The following is a 24,800-nucleotide window of genomic DNA, read 5'->3' on the forward strand; positions in this document are numbered from 1 at the left end:
GACTACATGTTCTGTATGGTAAAATATTCTGTATAGGAATATTGATTTAAAAAAAATTCTCTGGGAAATAAATCGCCTGGTTGCTTCTGGACTTTATGCACAAAGCTCAATGAAGTTGACTGATTTTAAGGACAGTGAGCTGAAAGATTTTAATAAATGCATGCTTATGTAAGAATAATCTTTCTGTTCTTTTCCAACTAGTTTGAAGGAATTATCAAAGGCAGTGTCTCAGTCAGTTAATTTTCAGTTAAATGATAGCAGTGTTTTTAATGCTGTATATTTAATATATATAAGGATGTTAGACTTTGTATTGATCATGGTTTTCTAAGGTGAAAACATGTTGCTATGAAAGCCATGTTAAATGGATTTTTATGTCTTTTGTTCTTGTTTTCTGACTTATAGTTTTGTGTTGTCATCACTCCATCTGTATTATTTATATAGAATAGAATCATAGAGTCATTACAGTTGAAAAAGATCTCTAAGATCATTCAGTCCAATGTCCACCTACCACCAATATTCTCCACTAAACCATGTCCCAAAATACTACCTCTACCCTTTCCTTAAACACCTCCAGGGATGGTGACTCCTGTTCCAGTGCGTGACCACTCTTTCAGAGAAGAAATGCTTCCTAATTTCCAAAATGAACCTTCCCTGGTGCTACTTGAGGCCATTACCTCACAGCCTATCACTGTTACCTGGGAGAAGAGGCCAACCCCCCACCTCGCCACAACCTCCTTTCATGTCATTGCAGAGAGAAATAAGGTCTCCCCTGAGCCTTCCCTTCTCCAGACTGAACACCCCCAGTTTCCTCAGCCACTCCTCATAAGACTTGTGCTCCAGACCCTCACCGGCTCTGCTGCCCTGCTCCGGACACGCTCCAGTGCTGCACTGTCCTTCTTGCAATGAGGGGCCCAAAACTGAGCACAGTTCTCTAGGTGCAACCTCACCATAGCTGGCTTCATCTTCCTCATCTTGCTAGCTACACTATTTCTGATGCAAGTCAGGCTGCTGTTGGCTTTCTTGGCCGCCTGGGCACACTGCTAGCTGTTCAGAACTTTAATAAATCTTTTGGATAACATGTATGCTAGCATAGTTAGGATGTATATGATGGAAATCATTGCTCTCATGCCAAAAGATAGTGATTTTAGAAACAACATTGTCTGTAAATGGAATTTATAAACTTAATTTCTCCCTTTCTAATTACTGATCCAAGGAAAAGAACTGATATCATGGTATAGGTGATATTTCAGATCTGTGGGGAATTTCAGTATAGTTTTGTGACTTAAGTGTGGGAGAAAAAAAGACTTCTATTGAAATTTCTGAAGCCTCAGAAGAAACAGGAAGAAGATGGATCCATATGTGTGTCATCTGTGTTAAAGGAGAGGAGGAAGTTCAGTATAACACAGTGACATGCAAATGAACATGCAATAAGAAGAGATATACCTTCATCTGTATTAGCAGTTTACAGTTATTGTCAACTATTGTCATTAAAGATTATTCTATTTTCAGAGTTCTTAGATAGTTTTAAATGCATGTTTGTATGCATGTCCAGATAGATCTCCATATCATATATGTTAGATGTCGTCTAATGAAGCCCAACTGAATTTTACTTTGTTTGCATCCTGCCCAAAACTTCTGCAATAATGCAGTATAATGAAAGGCTAGTTTATTGTAAATTATTTATGGAAAGAAAAAAATTGAACTGTTTGGAATGTGGTGGATTGGCTACAGCTTCTGGTCAGAAGAGTGAAATATCATGAGTTGGAAGGGACCCACAAGAATTATCAGGCCCAACTCCCAGCTTCTCACAGCACCACCCAAAATCCAAACACTATGTCTGATTGTGTTGTCCAGACGCTCCTTGATCTCCAGCAGCTTCAGGATGTGACCACTGCCCTGGGCACCTGTTCCATGCCTGACCACCCTCTGGTGCAGAACCTTTTCCTAACACCAAACTGATCCTCTTCTGATCAGCTCCCTGCTATTCCCTTGGGTTATGTTGATATCAGCAGAGAGCAGAGATCATTGTCTTCCCCTCTGGACCCTTTGTGGGGAAGCTGTAGGCCTCCATTAGGCCTCTTCTTAGTCTTCTTTTCCCTGAGCTGAACAAATCAAGAGACCTCAACTGCTCTTTCTACATCTTGCTGTCTAGAACCTTTGTCATCTTCACAGCTCTCTAGTAGCTGTATCTTAATTAGCTGTATCTGTGCACCCAGCGTGCCAGCACAGAGAGCCAGACAGTCCCTTCTCTCATCTGCGCTGTTTCTGATGCACCCCAGGATGCGGTTGGCCCTTCCAGCTGCCAGGGCACAATGTGTACTCAGTGTGTATTCATTTTGCCATTGATCTGAATCCTCAGGTCCTGTTCTGTGGAGCTGATCTCCAGCTTCTCATCTCCTATTCTGTACGTATATCCAGGATTGTCCTGTCCCAGATGGAGAATCTGTCACTTGCTCTTGTTGAACTTCATACAGTTGGTGACTGCCCAGCCTGCTATTTCTTCTAGATCTCTCTCAAGGCCCTTCTACCCTTGAGGGAGTCAATAGTTCCTTGTAATTTAGTATCATCTGCAAGCTTTCTTAGTATGCATTCTGTTCCTGTGTTGAGCTCACTTATTAAAGCATTAACAAGAACTGGTCCTAAAATGGAGCACTGTTGAATCCCCACTTGTGGCTGACTGCCAGCCTGATGTAACCCCACTTTTTACAGCAGTTTGAGTCCAACCTGTCTACCAATTTTCTCCCATCCTGTTGTGTACTTGTCTAGCTGTATGCTGGACATTTTGTCCAAAAGGATACTGTGAGAGTAGTGAAAACTTTTGTAAAATCCCAAAAAAATCACATCAGCTGGCTTCACTTGGTCAACCAGATAGGTGATTTTGTTATAAAAGGAGAGGTAGTTAATCAGCTTTTTCCCCCTGTGAACGGTTTTTGGCCTAGACCAATGACTGCATTATCTTTCAAGTGTATTTCAATGACTTCCAGGATAATTTTCTCTGATTTTAGCAGGCACTGGCGTGAGACTGATAGGCCCGTAATTACCAGAGTTGTCTTTTTTACTCTTCCTGAAAACTGGAACAACTCTAGAACACAGGATTTATAATAACCTTTCTCTATATCTAGAAGAACAAACAAATTATTTCTTTAAACAGTGTTTTTCCTGTCCTCAGTGGAGTTTTCAAAATAGTCATCATCTCTTGATATCTTCAATGGTACTAAAACTGTAGGACTACTGGTCACCTAAAGGTGACTGCTGTCAAAAAGGATTTTTCTTGAATTTATTTAAGGAAAAAAATACTTTTTACAGAAATAATTTTTTTTACAGAAATGAAGTGGCTGTTATGTTAAAACTTGCTTCAAAATATTGGTTGTTTCTTTCTGTCATTACAGAGTTGAAGGAGGTAATGGAACTGAAATTGTAAAGAAAATACACAGGAAAAGGATGAGGTGGAGGCAGGGAGAATATCACATACATATATAAGCATATATATTGGGAAGAGATGTATACTTCCTAACAGAAAACATCTGTAAATATGCAGAAACTGGTGGCTATTCTGGCTCCTTTCCATGTAGAATACACTAGTGCAGGTTTTACCAGTTTTTTTTTCCTACACTTTGTAGCTTTTTTATTTGCTTGTTTCAAGTTCATTCCTCATGGTTTTGTTCTTAAAAACAAACACCATGACTTTTCTTTTAAAGCTACCCATAATGGTAGGTCTACTTAGTTTGGATAAAGAAAGAGGAAAAAAATAGTATCTGCAGTTGCATAGTTAAGCTACGGTTACAAAGGGTACAGAAAAAATGGCTAGGTGACAGCCTAAAAGAACCTCATCTCTTCTTCTCTTAGACTCAGTGAGTTCAAGTTATACTTCTCATTGATTTAGCAATGCTAAGTTGACTAAGTTGATCTAACATTTTAACATGATCCACGCCAGATTTGTGTAAAGCAGCCAGATCACATCTGTCAATCCAGTTCTGAAAGATCAGTGTTAGGAAACATAAACAGTGTATTTTAACCATTGCTGAAGCATGCTGTTTTTTAAATTATTTGATTGCATTACAGAATCAAAGTCAGTAAAATATTTTGGTTAAACATGGAGTTATTGCATGCTATTCCTACAGAGCATAATTACTTCCTTAGGTCTTCAACTGTGTATAAGTGCATGTATTCCTTTGGTGTTCTGTATTTTTATAACAATTGAATTCAATATCATTATAACATCACTAAATCACCAATGCTTATTTTCAGCTGTAAGTCCATGCTACTGAGGCATTTATTTTATGAATATATGTATGTATGTATACATGTATATAAGTATATATTTTTATATATACATTTGTGCATATGCATACATATATATGAAACATCAAACATTTTAATGTTTTCATTGCTATTTATTGTTTCTGTTGTTGACATTCGTACTTTATTCTATAATCTTGTGCAAATTATACCTAAAATAATTATTTGCACATATTTGACAAATATTTGAATGGATATTAATTATTTTTCTGTATTGAATGTTAACTCCTGTCAGGCTTTATATTTGTTAATCTTTTTTAAGTCTTTTGGAAATAAAATACATGTAAATTTGTGCACTAAGCACTTACACTTAATTTTTGTAGGCTATGGCCATTCAGATGCAGACGTTCTTCACCAGTCTTTACTGGAAGCAAACACTGCCACAGAAGTTTGCCTTACAATTCTGGATACTCTGTCATTATTCACAATGGCTTTTAAGGTTTGTCCTTGAATTTATGTTAACATCTCCTATAATTATACTGAATTTATTTTTTTTTTTTGCAAAACTGTTTTTAAAATTTTATTTTAAATTGCATAGCATACACTGTAGTACTATAACTCGGCACTTTTTAGCATTTCTGGTATTGTATTTCATTATTGTGGCTTTTAACAGCTCATAACCTGTTGCAGCAAAATGCTTTTGCTTCAGTTACCCACTGTACTCCTTACTGATCATCAGTATTCTGTTGGAAAAGCTCCTTCCTTATCCTAATCTTCTAACAATATTTCGGGAAACTGTAGTATCTACTTAATATGAGTGGTAAAACTATATTTTCTATGTCAGTACCATAATTGTTATTTGGATGCACTCAGGTGTAGGCTTGTGTATTAAACTTGATCTCTTCTTGTATGAGACATTCATCAGTTAACAGCACTTTCTTAATAAGCAAGATCAATGAAATGGTAGAAATATCTCATTAAACCTCAGTTATGCTTGTATTATTCAATGTCTCAGTAATACTATGCAGATTTTTTTTTTAATTCATGTCCTGCTTTTTAAAAATATGTATGTTTTTAGAATGGTATAAATGTATTGCACTACAAGATTCCTAAATTCTCTATTAATTTAAAGAATCAGCTACTGACAGATCATGGACATAATCCACTAATGAAAAAAGTGTTTGATGTATACCTCTGCTTCCTTCAAAAGAATCAGTCTGAAACAGCACTGAAAAATGTTTTCATTGCTTTAAGGGCACTTATTTTTAAGGTAAGGAGTTTTAAAATAATTTATCTCCAAGTACTTATCCAGATTTAAAGCTAAAAATATACTATCTAGGACTTTGAGAACTAAAAATTCCAAATAAAAATTCATAAAGAGCCTGGAATAATTATCGTTTGAATTGCTATAAAAAGTATTTTGTTTCATGAACTGCTATAACTGTTTTTTCAGTTGTTTGGGACTATTCATTTGGGACTTGTATTTTTCTTAAGATGTTTATTTTGTCAAGAATGGGGTGTTAATGAATACCTTCTTTCTTTTCTGCTTTTTTCCTCAGTTTCCTTCTACGTTTTATGAGGGTAGAGCTGATATGTGTTCTGCCCTGTGCTATGAGATTCTGAAGTACTGTAATTCCAAATTGAGTTCAATTCGTACTGAAGCTTCGCAGTTACTGTACTTCTTAATGAGAAATAATTTTGATTACACAGGAAAGAAATCTTTTGTTAGAACACATCTACAAGTTAGTATACTTTCTTTATTTTTTATTTTTCATGTTTTAAAGTATTGTGTGGTCAGTACTTGTAGGTGGGCAATTGCATGCAGGAGGGCAAAGTCCTGTTGGATAAAGATGGAAATATTTTATTTACTTGAGCAAGGTCAGTACAGTTCCAAGAGTAAGATGAGTATATCTGGTACAAGGAAATAATTCGAAGCAATTCAATGGCCCAGTGTTATGTAGGAAATTATCATTTGTGAGTAGGAAGTGTGTTACTTAGATGTTATTTTGGTTAAGTAGCATACAGCGTCATGTCTAAAGGAGAAAAGGATGAAGCAGTAAGCACCTAAAAGTCTAAAATAAAACAGCAATACATTAAGAAAAGGCTTTAAAAAAAAAAAAAAAATTGTTCTGACAAGGCTGGGAACAATAATTCATTTCTTTTATGAGCTCTACCTGGTTCACCTAGCTGTCAGTCTTTAGACCAGAGGGTGCTTGTGCATTAAATTTATATAAAGCTCCTTTTTTTTGCTTGTCTTGCCATACAAATGTATGTTTATTTCTTCATTTGTTTGTTTATTTTGGGGGGAGGTGAGAGTCTGTCAAATAGCATTTTACTTCAAGGAATAATCTTTCTGTTTAAAAGAACAAAACTGTCTTTGTAGTTGCATCATAGGTACATTTCAAAGATATTTCACAAAGTTTGCACTAACTAGACATTTGTTTCTGTCAAGGTTATTATTTCAGTAAGCCAGTTAATTGCTGATGTTGTTGGAATTGGAGGAACTAGATTTCAGCAGTCCCTGTCCATCATCAATAATTGTGCCAATCACGACAAAATTATTAAGGTCTGGCTTTATTCTTCTTTCTATACCATAGAAAGGCTGCTTGAAAACTTTTTCACAGCACCTTTTGCAGTGACATTTTAACTTTTTCTGCTATGCGAGTAATAGTTAAAGGTAATAGTTAAACAAACCTTTTTATGTTGTAGCACACTACGTTCCCTTCTGATGTAAAGGATTTAACAAAACGTATTCGTACAGTACTGATGGCTACAGCTCAGATGAAGGAGCATGAGAATGATCCAGAAATGCTTGTAGACCTCCAATACAGTTTGGCAAAGTCTTATGCTAGTACACCTGAGCTAAGGAAGACGTGGTTAGACAGCATGGCAAGGATCCATGTTAAAAATGGGGATCTTTCAGAGGTGAGAGAAAGATCAGACTGTTTTTATCTTCTTAATAAATTTAAGCTTAACTTTCTTGAAATTGAAAATACATTGTGTGGATATTACCGTATAATAATGATTTTTTATTTTGAATGGTTGATTAATTTAAGTGGTTGATGAGATATTTTCTTTAAGCCAGTTTTGATTATTAAGGTATGGAATATATTTAAATGCTCTAGCAGTGGGAGTTGAGATTTTTGTATGCCTTGATGTATAGCTTTTATATAAGCATACAGAATGTTGTTTCTTTCTGGAAGTTTGTTCCATTTGAAAACAAATCATGTTGCATCATATCACCAAATTTCATAAATGTATTTATTTCACTTATCATGTAAGCAAGTAAGTACCTCCAAGAAATCATTGCTGCTGCCTTACATCTTATTGCTGTAACTCTTTTATTCTGCCTAGTAGCTATGCAGAAGACGTATACAGTCCTCTGTCAGTAGTTTACATTTTGATGGAAGCAGGTCCAGCTCTTTCAGTCTAGTTTTTTTTAGAAACAGACCTGAGGAAATAACTAATTTTTATTAAAAGTATGGAATATTTGACTGTACAGCTACACAAAAGCCCCTGTAAATCATCAAGTCCAGTGCCACGTGAAGTATGAATTAGAGAGAATCCCTGGCAGTTATATTTTTTCTTCAGCTCCAGAGTCTGAGATTCTTCAGCTTCCATATGTAAACATTTTGCTGAATCTTGAATCTTTTTTGTCCTTTCTCTGAAGAAAAGTGATCAGTGTCAACTTAATGAAAACATCTCATGTTTGTAGACTACTCTGCCCCTTTTATCTAGTTTTCTGGATTGTACCAAGCAAATTCTTTCCAATACATCCTTGAAAGAAATTTGCCTGGTGTTATTACAGCATGAAAGTCATTAGCTTGTGAGCAGTGGGCAGTCTCCAACTGAGTGCTACTCAGTGCTCTGGTGATAAGGGAGGCTCTTGCACAGTAACTGTTCTGCATAAGTGAGGAGGAGAATTTTTACACTATCTTTTTTACATTATCTTCAAAGCAGCAAACAAGGAAAACCTAAGAAATTATCCCAGTCTAGGGCTCTTCACATATACTTTATTTACAGTTTTACATTATGACTGTAATTTATAAAATTGTTACTGTTTTTGCTTTTAGGCAGCAATGTGCTATGTTCATGTAGCAGCACTGGTTGCAGAATATCTCACACGGAAAGGTATGATTTTGAAATCCTACTTAATTGTGGGTGTTTTTTTTTTTTTTTCTTTTCATTATGTTTAGGAATAGCAATAGTTTCCCTGAGAAAGTTGTAAACAAAAAATTCTGGCTTAAGTGGGTAGTGTACTTACAGCAGCATATTTACATGTTTGAGAACCAGCATTTTAGCTGAAGCTAAAATAGAATTTTTAGGAAGGGAAAAACTTCTAATTTAATACAACAGTTGCTAATACCTGGTTAGACCCTTTCTAAGCAACTTTATCAATGAATATTCTTATTTTTTAAGTAATTTCTCAGATCTCTCATTATTTTTTTGCCTCTTACAGGATACTTATTCACATAAGCTATTCCCCCTTCTCCAGTGATTTGAAAAGCTCCTCTGTGGCCAAGTCTAGAACTCTGTTGTCTTAAGTTACAGTACCAAGTCTAACAAAACCCAATAACAAGTGATAATCTGTACATATTTCTGGTTCTTTGGGTGACTTTGTCTTCTGTCATATGGAAATTACTTCCCGTTAGTAATTTGGAGTCAGTCCTACCTATGGTATTTCCAGGAGCAAGACATAAACGTGCCTTTGAGGCAGTCATTCAGTGAAGCCACTGGTTGTCCAACTCCCATGAGTGAGGAGAAAGAATCCTTCTAGGAATGAGTGGTGAAGTAAATATGTACAAGTCCTTGTGCTTCTGTACTTATCATCGATTGCTCTTGAGGCTTTTACAATACAGAGTTTGGCCACATAGCCTGACTTCTTAATTCAGCGATCTGATATAATAAGAAATAATTAAACAGGATGGGTGAAAGAGGTAGGTTTCATGTTAGAACATTCTAAAACCAATTCTTGGCGAATATATATTTCAGTAAAGGAAGTTAGGTTGTTTTTTTTTGTTTGTTTGTTTGTTTGTTTTTTGCTTATTTCTAAACTGACTTTCTGTATCTACCCCTGAATAATCTGTATAGCCATCCTCTGACTATCTTGTGTAGTTCACATCAGTCTATCCATATTGTTCAGACAGGAGACTTGAATATGTCAGGGCTTGTTCTTGTGCAGTTCTTCCATGATCAGCGTTATGAAATACGGTAAAAGTGAACTTAGTTACCTTAGGCTTGGGGTGGGACTGGACACAATTTTTAGCGAAAATAGGAAGATTCATACACTACATATTCTTGTAGGTCAGAATTCAAACCGTAATGTGCTTTCTAAAAGAACTATTTCTACTTAAGATGTGGTCTGCTCTTTTAATCGTACAGTGAGAAGCTGTGTATTCTTTTATTATTTTGGTAGTAAGTATATTTAAATACAGCTTCTGACTTACCCAGAATCACAAAATAGCCTAATGTTGCTCTGCAAGAGGAAGGTAGTTTGTTTAAGTGAATTTGTCTGTTTTTCTTTTTCAATGATAGGGATGTTTAGGCAAGGCTGTATTGCCTTCAGAGTAATCACACCAAATATAGATGAAGAAGCTTCAATGATGGAGGATGTTGGAATGCAAGATGTTCACTTCAATGAAGTAAGTAAACATCAGCATGTTAGAACTGATGCACATTGAAGTGCCATTTATTTTTCCAGGTTTTGTGTTTCTGAGTCTGACTACTATCACTTTCTTTGCCACCGTTCTTATCCTAATAGAAAAATTAAAAATAAATGTATATATGTATTCTCTGAGCTGTCCAGGTTCTAGGGAATTTACTGCATGCATATATTTTACATAAAGCAATAAAGCATAAAGCATAAAAATTGCTGTGACCATGCTGTGTATTTGCTAGTATAGTTGAGGGAGTGAGGGACAGACAACTAGTTGCAGAAACTGAGTTGAAAAAAAAAATCAGTGTTGTATAAGCATAATTATACAAACAAAAAATATTTTGTGTTCTCATTTGTTTATGGTGAAGGTGTATGACAAAATTAATTGTCTGCAAATTGGACATATTCTAACAGATTGAGGAGGAATAGACATAGTGGTTTTAAGCCTTGAACTTTTACTCCCAAGTTCTGGTACGACTTCGCTCTGTTGTTTTAAAACAAAAATTGTAGACTTGCCTTTTTCTGTGAAGACAGGAGTTGTAATTATTTGAAATGAGAAATATAGTGCTCTTTGTTTCCAAAAACATACAGAAACTGATTTGGGGTTTTTTATTATTATTATGTGTTATATTCTTTAAAACACAGATTCTCCTCAACTAGCATGAATGTAGCATGTTACTCAAAGAAAAATGTAAGCTATTCTAACTGAGCCAAGAGTTGGATTTTTGTTGAGTAGAGTCAATGGAAACTTTTGTCGGAAGCTCTTGTCAGTGTCTACTTGACAAACCATTTATCAGAGCTTAATTCTTTTGTGTTTTTCAACTGGAACATCTTTATTCTTCTTCTGATTAGTCACTCAGTGCAAAAAGAATATACAGCTTTTTCTGAGTCATTGAACCCTGCCCAGATTTATTTCCATCTCTCAGTCTTTCCATGCAGCAAAAATGTGCCAAGGCTGAAATTACAAGCCTGCGGCTCTTGCAAAGAGTTCAAACCTTGCCAAATTTCATTTTCCCTCTGTGGAGTCCTTTTTTAAACTTAGCTATGTGTAAGTGTAACTGGTTAAATATTGGGGGGAAAAAAAAAAGTTAGCATTTTTCAAATAACTTTTTATAGTTTACCCTGGGAGGAATAATACTACGAAAGAAGTCTTCAGTCTCTTAAGAGTTTAAAATTCCTGGATAAATTAAGATACCTAGTACTTTACAGAAGTTCATCAAGTGTTCTATTTGCTTCTTGAATAGGAATATATTACATGTAGACTGTTACCTCCGTATGTTCTTATAATAGAGGAATCTGTAATAGTCTAAGGAAGAGAAATTTTGTAAGAGATCAGTGGGGTAGAGTAATGGGAGGATACAAACGTATTTCAAGCTCTACTCTACTACTACTGAGCTAAACTAATCTGTGTTTGAGGTTTTTCCTCTATCTGTTTGGAGATTCAGGATTAAATCTCCAAAATAGTAATTGGTGGGATGGAGGTGGAGTGGGGGAGGACCTGTTTTTTAACAGTTACTATATGTATTTCATTAAAACAATTGTGTAGCCAGACAGGCCTATTCATCAGCACCACTCAATCTTGTGGATGTCACAAATTGCACAGCAAAAGCCTGGAAGCTATTATCCTTTCCATTCTAGGCTTTGCTGTAAACAGTTCATCTGTCAGAGTTCTGAGCTATGGCTGACAGACTGTTGTCCAGTGCCAGATTCCATGAAGAATAAAGCTCGGAAAAATTTAATTCAGATTTGCTGGTTTTTTTTCCAAAATAAAATTTGCCAAAATACTGTTCCACCTCAAATATTAAGTCAATATATACCTTTTTTCTTTTTTTTTTCTTTTTTTTTTTGTTCTGGTGCCTTGTTAACAGTGCTGTCCATGTGAAAAATTATTCCAACTTCAGATTGGTAAATGAAAGTTAATGCTTCATAGCATGCCTTATGTAAAGGAGGCTATTCTGTGACCCTGCAGCCCTTTCCAAACAGGAAAACTAACCTAGTTTCTCAAATGCCAGAAAATTTCCCTGTCACCTTTGCGTTATAGCTATGTAATGAAAACTGTAGCACAACCCAAAGCAAGACGAGTGCCTTTTATTCTTACAAAACAGAATCCATAAATTTAAAAAATCTGACAAATAAATTTGTAGTGCAGTATTACTTCAGGGGAAGCCTTTCCACAGCCAGCAAATGCTTTCATATTGCTTCACTTACTCATTCTAAGATGTATAACCTTTTCATGGACAAGATTTTTTTTTCCCTAGTGATTTGGTAGTTTAAGAAAAATGATTCTTAGACTTTCATTCGTCTGCATGCAGTAGAGTGGAATCATCTACCATTTATCTTGCTTTTTCTCACTCAGGGCTGTTTCTCAGAATCAAGGATAGTTATGCAGATAACTACTGAGTGCAGGCAGTAGGTTCCCGTACAAAGGGAGGTTTAAATTAGTGAATATCTGGAGCCATTCTTGGAATTGAAGTACAGGAGGCTCCCTCTGAACACCAGGAGCAGTGCTGTGCTGTGCGGGTGCCGGAGCACTGGCACAGGCTGCCCAGAGGCTGTGGGGTCTCCTCCCTGCAGCTCTCCAGAAGCCGCCTGGCTGTGGGCCTGGGCACCCTGCTCTGGGTGGTGCTGCTGGAGCAGGGGCTGGGACACACGGACACAGAGGGACACAGAGGGCCCTGCCCGCCTCAGCCATCACAGGGTTCTGAGTGTTTGTTTCTTCATTAGCAACCTGTGTCACAAGGTACAGCCTTTCCCATATGCAGCTTGCGATCTTTGTATTCTTTCCTGTAGGCAAATTAAATTTTGCTGTATTTGGATGCCCTCTTGTGTCTGAGTTAAGATTTGTGGATAGTTCTTGTAGTCCAGCAGTGGCATGAATTTTTCAGTTTTCACCACTTGGCCATTAAGAGTGAAAACAGTGGAGAGTAGGTACAGCCCCATAAGGACTTGGGGAAAGGAGGAGATTTTGGGGGGGTCATCTTAGCACTTGAACAAGGGTTGTAGTTTTCAGACTTTTTTTACTCTTCTCTGAATTAAAGATGGCTTTTCTTAGTGATGTGTCTCAGTCCTCTACCAAAGGAAACACAATAGCACTGGATTTTTTCAGAGAGTAAAAGGAGTTACTTCCAGCTTATGGCTTGACTGTCATGGCAACAGTGGTACCAGAAGGTCTCTATCTCACACTTGGATTCTATTGAAGGATATTGGATTCCCAAGCATTTTTTAAGAGTTCTGAGATTGCCACAATAATTTTAATTTACAAAATTTTCTTTTGGGGCAGAATCTCTATTTCTGATTGAAAGGAATAGAAGTAACATCTTAATGTGCTTTCAGTGACTGCCAAATTGTTTTTCTTTTCCAAATGTGTATCCAATTCTAGGATGTGCTGATGGAATTGTTGGAGCAGTGTGCTGATGGACTCTGGAAGGCAGAACGCTATGAACTGATTGCTGATATATATAAACTTATAATTCCCATTTATGAAAAAAGGAGGGATTTTGAGGTACTAAATTCATTAGAATTAAACTTGAATGAGAAAAACCTAATTTTTTTAGTCTAACTCCATGAAACAGTACGTGTCATAGAACAAAAGAAAATTCTAACTAGTGTAACTGGAATGTGAATGTGTTGAAATGTTTGTGTTTTTATTTTAAATAATTCTAATTTTTTCAAATAAATATAAATTATTGGAATTTAACCTTGCATATTGCCAAGTTGTAAAGGTGCTAGACATATTTACTACTGTTCAATAGAATAGTTGCTATTAACTACAGGGATGTCATTCACACCTGTTGCAAGATAGGAGTGTTCTATGTTATCCTGTTACCCCATTATTATTTTCTTTGATTTTTAGCGGCTTGCTCATTTGTATGACACTCTTCATCGTGCATACAGTAAAGTAACAGAAGTTATGCATACAGGGAAGAGACTGCTAGGAACTTACTTCAGGGTAGCATTCTTTGGACAGGTGAGTATCACTTATCATTACTGCAGTATGCAATAAGAAAAGCCTTTATTTATTTTACAAGATACACAGTTTCATCATTTTTGCTGATACCACAACATAAAAAGCACAAGAAATATGTTCTAAAATAAGTAGTTAAACACTGTCAATAACTTACTTTGAAATATTTATCAATTCCAATACAGTTCTTTCTTATTTTCCTCAGTAAATTTTTTGCTTTTTTTCCTTTCTTCTTTTATTTACTACCTTAAGGCAGCGGTAAGTTTTCTGTAATGTCAGTTCTCAGCAATGCATTGACATAATGTCTGTAGTGCTACAGTGTGGTTGGCAAGGCTGCTTCTTAGATTGGTATGCATTCAGAGCCACTGCAATTAAGAAAAATAATAACATTAACTTCCATTGGGAGAACAAATCATTCTTGTCTATACATCGGTATGCATGCTTCAAGCAAAAGTTCTGGCTGTGTATGGAACAGCTTCACATCCTCTAGTATGTGTTTACACTGCATATGTATCAGTATGGTAGCACGCAGTATCAAATAATACACTTTCTACATGCGTAGCCCAGTCGGTAGTTGTTCAGTTGAGCATGGAGAATTGTAACATACTCTGAGCGGTATAACTTTACATGTATTCTGTTGTCTTTTATAACTTTATAGCAATACCAGTTTACAGACAGTGAAACAGATGTTGAGGTAATTATAGTAACTGCTTACACAGCAAGCAATGCAGTAACAACTACTGCATTTCACTGTAGTTTGATGTGGGTATTTTTGTCAATCTAGCCTGTGTTTACATATGATATGTTGCGCTTTTCTCTTTTGTCTGTTACATTTTATGACAAAAATATGTTTATTTTCTGATTTCAAACATGAATTCAGACATGGCTTTCTGTTTTAAATCAGTCACCTGTTTCACTTTCCACGTACTCTATGTAACATTTGGTTATGATTTCAAAAAAAAAAACAACTCTATGTAATGAAAATAAAGAAGTATACACCAGAACGGTACAGTACAGAATTAAGATGTTTTCATAAATCAGATTTCAAACTGTTGTCAAAATCCTTGTTTGTGAATCAGATAGTTGTACAAGGCAACAAAGCCTCAGTTTTGGCAAGTGAAACAGTGCTGAAAGTTCACTTTTAAAGTAAAAGTGAAAAAAATACTTTTATATCAAGGGCTTGGCACACCATAAAATTGCAACAAACCTTACAATTTTAACTTTGTGTGTTTCCATTATCTTTCATTCATTCTGTAATAGATGATGATTTTTCTCTTTTTTTTCTGTTTTTTTTTTTTTTTGGTTGGTTGGTTGGTTTTTTGTGTTTGTTTGTTTTCTTAGGAAACCTTTTTTTTTTTACTTAGATTTTATTTGTCTATTTATATTTGCTTGAAACCTGATGTTTGATGTTGGTTTCCTTTGAACCACAAACATGTTCATCTTAAACATTGTTCAGTGTTGCTTTTTATTTTTCTTCCAATATTTTGTTTACTTAATTGTTTCTTTGCAGGGATTCTTTGAGGATGAAGATGGAAAGGAATATATTTATAAAGAGCCTAAACTTACACCTCTTTCAGAAATTTCTCAAAGACTCCAAAAACTCTACTCTGACAAATTTGGATCTGAAAATGTCAAAATGATTCAGGATTCTGGCAAAGTATGTTTTTTATTCTCTCTAAAGGATTCCAATATGTCACTTCTTCCCATTAATCCACTTGAAATAATATGGGATCACTGTCGTTTACTCATTTGGTACAGAACATGCATGTATAAAAACTGCTGGTTGACGGTCATGGGAGAATCATCTCCTTCCAACCTCATCCACTCTGTAATTCTGTTATGCTGTAGGAGACCCTGCTTCAGAAGGGGGCTGGAGAGTAGATGATCTACAGAGATCCTCTCCAACCTCAACCATTCTGTGATTAAGGACAGGGATATTATTACCACGTTCATATTATTATTGTTGTTGCCAGCATGGTAATAAACTGTGGGTTTCCCAAGATGCTCATCTGTTATCATCTTTACCTGGAACGTGCTCTTAGTAAAAAATTAAGGATCTAAATGAGTTTGGTGCTGTAGAAGTGTTTCCTTCCACCACTTTGCCAAAGTCTAGTTAAATATTTTTCTGAGATAAAATTTGCCATTTATCTCTTTAAAATAGGATAATTCTGTTGGAAGAGACCTTCGAAGATGATCAAGTCCAACTATTTTGGCCTCTGTGGTCTCCTCCTGCTGCTTTTAAGTTAAAATTTGTCATAGGAATAGCTGGAACCTTTGAATGAAAAAGAATTATGGTAACCCGTAGGCTGAGAAGGCACAAGATGCCTTTCTGCATTCCTTTCATTCCCTTCCTCAGCCAGTTCAAGGCTTCAAACTCTACACTGATTTTCTCATAGTCTAACTTCTTGTCTCTCCTGTTCATCGATCATATAAGCAAGATGACAAAATGCTGTGCTTCTCAACCACTTACATTCAGCAACAGTGGGCTTTTCAGTACTTCTATTCAAACTGGAACTTTAAAGGAAGGGAGAAGTTATGCACGGGTTTAATTTCATGTGTTGGGAGATGAGATTTATATTGTACTCTGTTTTTCACAGCTCTTCCAGTGTACTCTAAACGCTTTAAATGTACCGAATTCTTTACAAATAATTATAATCTGTCTGTTTGTCAGCATTTGTAGGGAACATTTCTATCAATTATGCTGGAATGAATACATAAATTACGAGTTAAGTTCCAGTCTAATAATCGGAAACTATTGCAGATTTTTGTATCAAGCAGCATGTCCCATTAAAAACTGGTAACAGATGGGTGACTTAAGTTCTATTCACATTTATTCCAGCATTTAAAAGCTGACTTCAAGTGTATATCTGCATCACTGCTTTTCACAGTTTATAGAAGTAAAGTGGCTCACAATCAGGCAGAGATAACAAATATTTGACAGGGGACTGAAATGGCAAGAGACAACATTTAGAGGGGCACATAAGTTTAGGGTCACCTCTTTATCTAATGATGGGGGAATTTACAAGAAGAAATATTATTGGTGCATTTAGGGACCCTGTTGGGCAATGATTTTAGGAAGCCTCATCTACTGGTACTGGAGATTGGTTGCCACTTTTACAAAATTAAAAAATTTGCCTCTCCAAACTGAACTTGAAGCCTAAAACATGCCCCCCAGCTTACTCTTTGGAACCAGTATAGGGTGTCACAACTAGGACAGCCAGGTTGGTAGAAGTGCCTTCTGAAGGTAATATCTGGAACTGTCTAAAAGGTATTTTTATTTTCAACTGTTCACTTTTTATTGCTAGTTTTGGTCTCCAGTATCTTCTTGTATCAGCCATCATGGAGGACAGTATTTGTTTCTACTGTTTTTTTTTTCTTCTCTGACTTCTCCTGAAATGCAGTATTTACTGTTAAGCATGAATAAAACTATTTTTATTGCAGTTTTGCATATGGCAAATAATCATAGTGTTAAAAAAAAAGACATGTAATGACCGTATCAAGCTTCATAACAATTAGAAACCGAAGTCAGAGAAGCCCATGAGAGCATTAATGTTTTCTATGTTTGCAGCAAACCAAATATAGTATCTGAAATTTGTGTAACTACAATTAAATCCATTTTATTCACAATTTAACTTTTTGTTTTTTGTTTTTTGGTTTTTTGGTTTTTTTTTAATGTTTTTAAGGTAAATCCAAAGGATTTAGATTCAAAATATGCATACATTCAGGTTACACATGTAGTTCCTTACTTTGAAGAAAAAGAGTTGCAAGAAAGAAAAACAGATTTTGAAAGGACTCATAACATTCGTCGCTTTATGTTCGAGATGCCTTTTACTCAAGCTGGGAAAAGACAAGGAGGAGTAGAAGAACAGTGTAAACGACGGACTATCTTGACAGGTACTCATTGGATGGAAATTTCCTTTAAAAGAAAACTGCTCTTTGAAAAACATTTTTACTTCAAGATGCTAGGCTTTTCTGTGTGTTTTGTATTTTGTCTGAAAAAATCCTTTAGAAGATTTCACACGTGGCTTTTGGAGTTTACAGGAACTGCAGAGTATATCAGAATGTTTTAAACAGTGCTTTGTAAAACAATTTTTAAAACGAGTGTGCACTTCAAACTAATACTCAAAATTGTTGTACAGAAGCATGCAGAGTAAAATCTGTCAGTTACAATATTTTCCATATTTTAACCCAAAATAGGCTTTCCATTGGTTTCTTCAAGTGATGACTATCAAATAGCTTTTTCTTTAAACATCAAGAACCACAAACCTGGAATTGTTTCAACTTTTCTTTGAAAAAGGCTATTTTCTGTTTTGTATCTGTTGAATGTGTGAGCTTGTGTATCACTGCCTTAACGTTAGTGGTAAATTGAGCTTATAGGAGTTAGTAGAATCAGTCACAGAATCATAGAATCCTTAGAGTTGAAAGGGACCTTTGAAGACCATCTTGTCCAACTCTGCTGCAGTGAGCAGGGACATCCATAGATAGATCAGGTTGCCCAGTGCCTGACCCAGCCTTGTCTTGAACGTCTCCAGGGACATCAACCACATCACTGGACAACCTGGTCCAGTGCCTCACCACCCTCACTGTGAAAGATTTTTCCTTCCATCTAAAATAACATATCAGCTTTTATATATATATATATATATATATATATATATATCAGTTCATGGTATCAGCTTTACATAGCTAATACTTGAGAGGAAATCGATAATATAGTCTTGCCATTTTTTAGCTCTTCTCCTCTTTGAGCTATGTGGATGATAAGCAGTTCTTTTCACAATTCTCCTTTGAATTAAGTTTTAATGTTTTATTTCTTAGTTATTGTTATAGAATTAACAACGAGGCTTCTGTGCTTCAATACAAGTAAAGCTATGCATATTTAAATTTTCAGTATGTTGTTTCCCCGCGCAAGCAGTATTTTACATTAGATAATGTATTCTTAAAGTAGATGGTGAGTTTTCACTTATTCTCACAATTCTCTCAAAGTTCACCTTACTCAAAGACCTTTTAAAAACTTCATGAAACTCATTTCTGTCCGTAGCTATACACTGTTTCCCATATGTGAAGAAGCGCATTCCAGTCATGTACCAGCACCACACCGATTTAAACCCCATTGAAGTAGCCATTGATGAAATGAGTAAGAAGGTTGCAGAACTCAGGCAGCTTTGTGCTTCGGCTGAAGTAGATATGATCAAATTGCAGTTGAAGCTACAAGGGAGTGTCAGTGTTCAGGTATGACCATTCACTTTGCCATTCGGTTTTTTTGCTTGTTTCTGTCACTGAAAAAGTATCAAAGTAGCATTTTACCATTAATTACCATTGTGAGTATTCAAGAATGTCCTGAGTGCTTGCTGTTGTTGGCAGTTTTTCCCAGAACAGGAAAAGCAATAAAAATATTTCATATAAACACTGATCACTTGGCATTTGGTTGTATGGAAGGGTTAAGTTTATGTTTCTGGAATCTTTGGTGGTCTGAAACTGGAATAAAATAATGACTTCTCATCTGAGCCGAAATTCACACCATTTATCTAGCTGTAGGTCTGCAGACATTAGGTTCAGCATGCTTGTTGCTGGTTTTGTGTTTTGTAAGATACTTAAGGGGATGAAGGGGGAGCTTAAATACAGGAGAAGGATAATAGAAGAAAATCTCAGTGTGTAATGTTTTGAGTTTGTGTTTATGCTTTTGGGTTTTTTTTAATATCATCGTTACCTGAGGCAAGCAAGAACTGAATGTAGTAAAAAGAAATGGATCAGATCCACCAAAATAGGATACATTGTGCGTGAATTTGAGCAAATAGAAATCAATATGGTGCTGGTCTTACTAGTTATTTCTTATGAAGAAAGTCCAGGATTTCTTGTTTTATTTTGGGGGTTTTTTTTGGTCTTTTTTTTTTGTTGTTTGATTGGTTTACTTTTAGATGCTTTTTAAAAAATAACTGTGTTCTTCTGAGAAAGGCAGGACAATTGTGGTATCTGCTATTGCAAAGACAGTAAGTCAGAGAGCTAACCATATTTTGAAATTCTTGTTCTTAGGTTAATGCTGGTCCATTAGCATACGCACGAGCTTTCTTAGATGACACAAACACCAAAAGATATCCAGACAATAAAGTGAAGCTACTGAAGGAAGTGTTTAGGTATGTTTGCATGTTTGTTTGTTTTTTAATAAATAAAAATTCAAGACTGACAAAAGATTTTTAAAAACACTTTTAAATAGCATTTTTAATTACTTGTCTGGTTTTTGATATTCCTATTTGAGATCTTTGTTATTATTCTATCTAAATCAGGCAATTTGTTGAAGCTTGTGGGCATGCTCTTGGTGTTAACGAGCGACTTATAAAGGAAGATCAGTTGGAATATCAAGAAGAAATGAAAGCCAACTACAGAGAAATGGCAAAAGAGCTTTCTGAAATAATGCATGAGCAAGTAGGTGCTGAGATGAATTTATGCATTCCGCTATTCAAAATGTAGCTGAAATGTGTAGGAAAAGCATGTATTATGCTTTTCTTCAGGGAACTGTGCTCGTTTTCCTTTTATTTCTCTCAGAGTGTAAGCATAGCGTGGAATTTTGGAACTGCATCAGTTTTTTTGTTTGTGAGTTTTCTGCACGTGCTTTCTTGACCTTCAGAATTAAGTCCTACTCATTAAGAAAGTAAATCTCATTGGCACCAGCCTGATTTTCATGCAGAGTAAGACTACAGTAAAGATAACAAACAAATTTTATAATGTGAAAACTTATGCCATGAATAATTAATGTGTCTACAGAGACCTTCAGTCAGCATCCCAGAAACCTAATTTCAGTCTACAGCAATTTTTTTGCATTCAACAGTTTGTCAGTGGGATGAAGTTCTGTTCACATGCTTCTCTGTTTTCTATTATTTCCTCATCTTTTCTTCTCAAATACTATGCTCTGAGTAGCTCTGTGCTATAGATTCTGGTGAAGCACAAGAATACAGCAAGAATCATGTACACAGGGTTTGTTTTCATTCTCTTATTCTTTTGTTACACCATGACAGAGAAAAGCTTACCACAAAAATGGGTTTATTGTAGCCACTGATAATGGAAAATATGATGAGATGAGGTTTGCAGGGAGTGGTACCATTTGTCAGAACATGCTTTTTTATTTTTTTAGGAAAAAAAAGGTTACCTCACATATGCAGTCTTGAATGATCCCACAAACAGGAAAAGAACTAATAAAAAACAGGATAGTTTGACTGTACTTTAATGTAATGTACTGAGCAGTAGAAGGCAGTGGTGTTTTTTAGGAAGGAGATTAACTGATTGGACAGCTGATCAAAATAAATGAGGTGGATGGGAGAATTAGACAACTGTACAGAAAATCCCTTCAGAAAAGAGAGGAAAATGCTTTGGACAGATAGTGATAATGAAAGAAAAAATAATCTTACCCTGGTGCAGGAAAGAAGTAAAAGGATATGATGATGGTTTGAACACAGGAAGAAATAATTAGAACTCAGTGCAAGATGCTGATGTTTAAAAAATGCTCATGTGTGAGTTTCCAAAGATTGAGGATAGGAGAAAAGATGTCATGCTTGTAACTTTAGGAGTAAATCAAGTTGGATGAAAGTAAACGAAGAGAAGGGGCAAACAAATGACACTATAAAGCAGTGAACAGAATATGAGTGTACAGCATTGATGTACACTATTAGCCTACTATTGTGGGTTTTATACAAACATAATAATTAAAAGATTCTATGTAAATAATAAAGAAAAATTATATTCATCTCATCTGGAAGGCTTAGGATTACAAAGCCTTCAACGAAATCTTTAAGAATATTACCTGTTGCTGTATTTGGAGAAAGAAAAAAAGCTTCTCATAGTGTTTGTTCTGTCACTGAAAAAAGCAACAAGTATTAGCTGTCTTACAATAGAGTGGTTTATGAAGAATTGCAAAAACTTTGTATGGAAAATTTTATAAAAGAATCTTAACTTATTTTTCTTTTTTTTCCCCTTTGCTTGCAAATGTCAGATGGGATGGTAATTGGTTTTCTTTACTTTTGCTCTTAGTTGGTCTAACTTTTATGTAATTCCTCTAAGCTAAGGATGAATCTTCATATTCATCATGAAAAGTGTACCTTGTTCAGAACAAGTTTGCTCTCTCTCTCTTTATTCATCCTCTAGGTGAGTAGTTGTTATTAGATGACCCTGCTTGAGTCAAGAAAGTTGGTCAGGGTGGTTTCCAGCTCAACCAGTCTGTGATTCTGTGATGTTAGAAATGAAGTCCTTTCGGTGAACTATTGAAAGCAGTATTTTAATAGCTGTTTTGTAATTGCTTATGTCATTTGGGAACATTTTGATGAATATACGTTTTCCATTTTAAGATTACTCCGGTTGAAGAAAAGGCCAGTGTTATGCCCAATTCGCTACACATTTTCAACGCCATAAGTGGAACTCCAACAAGCACAACAGTTCATGGGATGCCCAGTTCTTCTTCAGTTGCATGATTGTTTTGTAAAGTACGGTGGGGCTTTTTTGTTGGATTTAGTTTTTTCTTAGGTATGTGGATTTGCTTCATTGTGTGCAGACTCAGGATGATTTTGAAGCTAAATGTTGGGCACGTGCAAGCTGCATAATACATAAAGAAGTCTGAGCACACTTAGATATCAAGGCAGACAGTGATAAGCAAATAGCAATTACTGGTATAGTCCTTTAGAATAAGTAAAGGAGGTGCACATATATTTTTTAATCTTTCTGGTAACACTTAAAAGCATTCACAGTGTCATCACAGAAGTGCGTGTTGAGAAATTATAAAGTTGACATTAATTTCTGTTTTTCATTAGAAAGTATTATTAAGATGAATTGCACATTACAAAAAGTGTTGTGGGATGTAATTTTGCAGATATGTAACATTCAGGTGTTCTTTTTTTTGTGTATGGCACATAGAGATTGATTCCAAGTACAGGAATTATTTTGGGACTAGACAGAGACACTAGTTTTTTGGGTTTAATGAAACTGACAGTAGTAGTTTTTGTACCATTTGGCAAATTGTTGTGCTTTATTTTATACCTTGTTGCATTTTGGAAGTATGTGAGCTTGGATCTTGAACAACTGAATACAACCAAAGGTCTGTATTAATGAACATGGAGTTATACTAAACTATCAATAGTAGTAAACTGTTATGTACATATTGTTTGTTAATACAGCCCATACAGTCTGTACATAAATGTATTACATTTCTAAGCATTTTTAATATTCATACCAGCTTTTATCCTGCTTACAGGTTATTGTGAAAATTTGCTCATTCCAAGTATATGCAGACTTTACTGTTCATTTACTCATGTATATAAATAAGTGCAATATAAAGATGTATACAGTCTTTGCTATGTTAGGTTTATATGCAGTTATTAAAAGAAAAAATACTTTTTTGCCAAAGCAATGGAGTATGTAATTGGTGATCATGGTTACTGTGGTAAATGGTGGTATAATTTAAAGCTTTTTCCATATTCTTATTCTTTTAAGACATTAATTTAGTAATTTTATATTTGGGGGAAATAAAGGTTTTTAATTTTATTTAACTGGAAGCACTGTCCTGCTGTAATTAAACATTCTGTACTACATCTATATTAAAAGAAAAAAAGTAGTTACTTTTCTCACGGTGTGCTCTGCTTTTTATTTTAGATTTACCCATAAAATTGGTGAAAGATGAAAGCTTGATTAAAATTAAAAAACTTTTTGCAGCTTAAGTTGGAGATTAGATGAAGATGCTTCTGGGGTATATTTTCTATTTCTTGGTGCTAGAGGGATTGTAGGCCTTTAGTTAAAACAACAGTTTGGGATCCATCTTGTTTGGTCCAGGTAACATGTTATGACAACTAATGGATATTTTCACCATTGAGTTAATATAAGGAAGTCTTCCAAACTCTTCATCAAACGACAGTAGCATCATTTTGCCTTCTCATATTAAGTCATCCTGGTTTAGTCAGCTTTACACCAATAATTTTCAAATGAATGAGAGATCAGATGTTTTTTCAAGTGCATGAGAAAAAAAGATGTCTGTCTGGAAAATGTATCTCTCTCTCTAAAAGAAAATGCTTCAAAAGAAAATGCTTCAAACAGCTGAATGGGTATGTTTGAGTGGGCATTTAATGTTTGAAAAAATTGAATTTGAGGCCTGAAAGAAGTCTGGTCTGAAATTGGCTTCATGCTTTTTCACTAGTCAACATTCTTAGAACAACAACTATGGAGGGAGCTGAAACTTCTGATAGAGCTATTAAGTAATGAGTCATTTTTTTTTTCAATTGCACGAGTTGTAAATGAAACAGATAAGTTCTCAAGGGCATACAGATAACTGCAAGAAAGAGCCTTAGTTAAGCAAAACTGTTCACTTCATTGCTCATTCCACAACCCTGAGAAGTCTCTGTATGCTATGTAGTGAGAGATAAGTTCAGAGCTATATTTGATTTAGTAAAGCTTTAGTAGCCATTTTAACAATAATAATCAATATCAAGGAATGTAAGGGAGCAAACACCTTTTATAAGTTTAATAAGTGAAAGAATTGTCAGCATAAATATTTAGCTTGTGACAAAAAAAAAGAATCATAGAATCACAAGGTTGGAAAGGACCTACAGGATCATCTAGTCCAACCATCCTCTCATTACCATTGCAACCACAAGCTACTAAACCAGATCTCACAGCTCCTCATCCAGACGCCTCTTGAACACTGCCAGGGACGGCGACTCCACCACCTCCCTGGGCAGCCATTCCAGTGCCTGACCACTCTCTGAGAGGAAAAGTTCTTCCTTATGTCTAACCTAAACCTCCTCTGGTACAACTTGTGGCCATTTCCTCAGGTCCTGTTTGTTGCCTGGGAGAAGAGGCCAAACCCCTTCTCACCTCAACCTCCCTTCAGGAAGTAGTAGAGCGCAATGAGGTCTCCCCTGAGCCTCCTCTTCTCCAGACTAAACAATCCCAGCTCCCTCAGCTGCT

At 35.6% G+C, this 24,800-nt stretch overlaps 1 protein-coding gene across 10 annotated transcripts in view; it reads left to right on the forward strand.

Moving 5' to 3' along the window:
• Positions 1-23,437, forward strand: part of DOCK9 (dedicator of cytokinesis 9) — a 118,002-nt gene extending 94,565 nt beyond the window's left edge. For all 10 annotated transcript variants that reach the window (XM_031613746.2, XM_031613747.2, XM_031613748.2 and 7 more), the window contains 15 exons: positions 4,623-4,738; positions 5,372-5,509; positions 5,799-5,981; positions 6,692-6,805; positions 6,949-7,164; positions 8,313-8,370; positions 9,775-9,881; positions 13,275-13,397; positions 13,749-13,862; positions 15,370-15,516; positions 17,543-17,753; positions 18,901-19,091; positions 19,893-19,993; positions 20,144-20,282; positions 22,196-23,437. In XM_031613746.2, the coding sequence (XP_031469606.1) occupies positions 4,623-4,738; positions 5,372-5,509; positions 5,799-5,981; positions 6,692-6,805; positions 6,949-7,164; positions 8,313-8,370; positions 9,775-9,881; positions 13,275-13,397; positions 13,749-13,862; positions 15,370-15,516; positions 17,543-17,753; positions 18,901-19,091; positions 19,893-19,993; positions 20,144-20,282; positions 22,196-22,318 (2,081 nt within the window). In that variant the 3' untranslated portion in view covers positions 22,319-23,437. The remainder of the gene's footprint in view (positions 1-4,622; positions 4,739-5,371; positions 5,510-5,798; positions 5,982-6,691; positions 6,806-6,948; positions 7,165-8,312; positions 8,371-9,774; positions 9,882-13,274; positions 13,398-13,748; positions 13,863-15,369; positions 15,517-17,542; positions 17,754-18,900; positions 19,092-19,892; positions 19,994-20,143; positions 20,283-22,195) is intronic.
• Positions 23,438-24,800: the final 1,363 nt, after the last annotated feature.

This window comes from Phasianus colchicus, chromosome 1 (genome assembly GCF_987193195.1).
Source record: "Phasianus colchicus chromosome 1, bPhaCol1.hap1.1, whole genome shotgun sequence".
NCBI classification, from domain to species: domain Eukaryota; kingdom Metazoa; phylum Chordata; class Aves; order Galliformes; family Phasianidae; genus Phasianus; species Phasianus colchicus.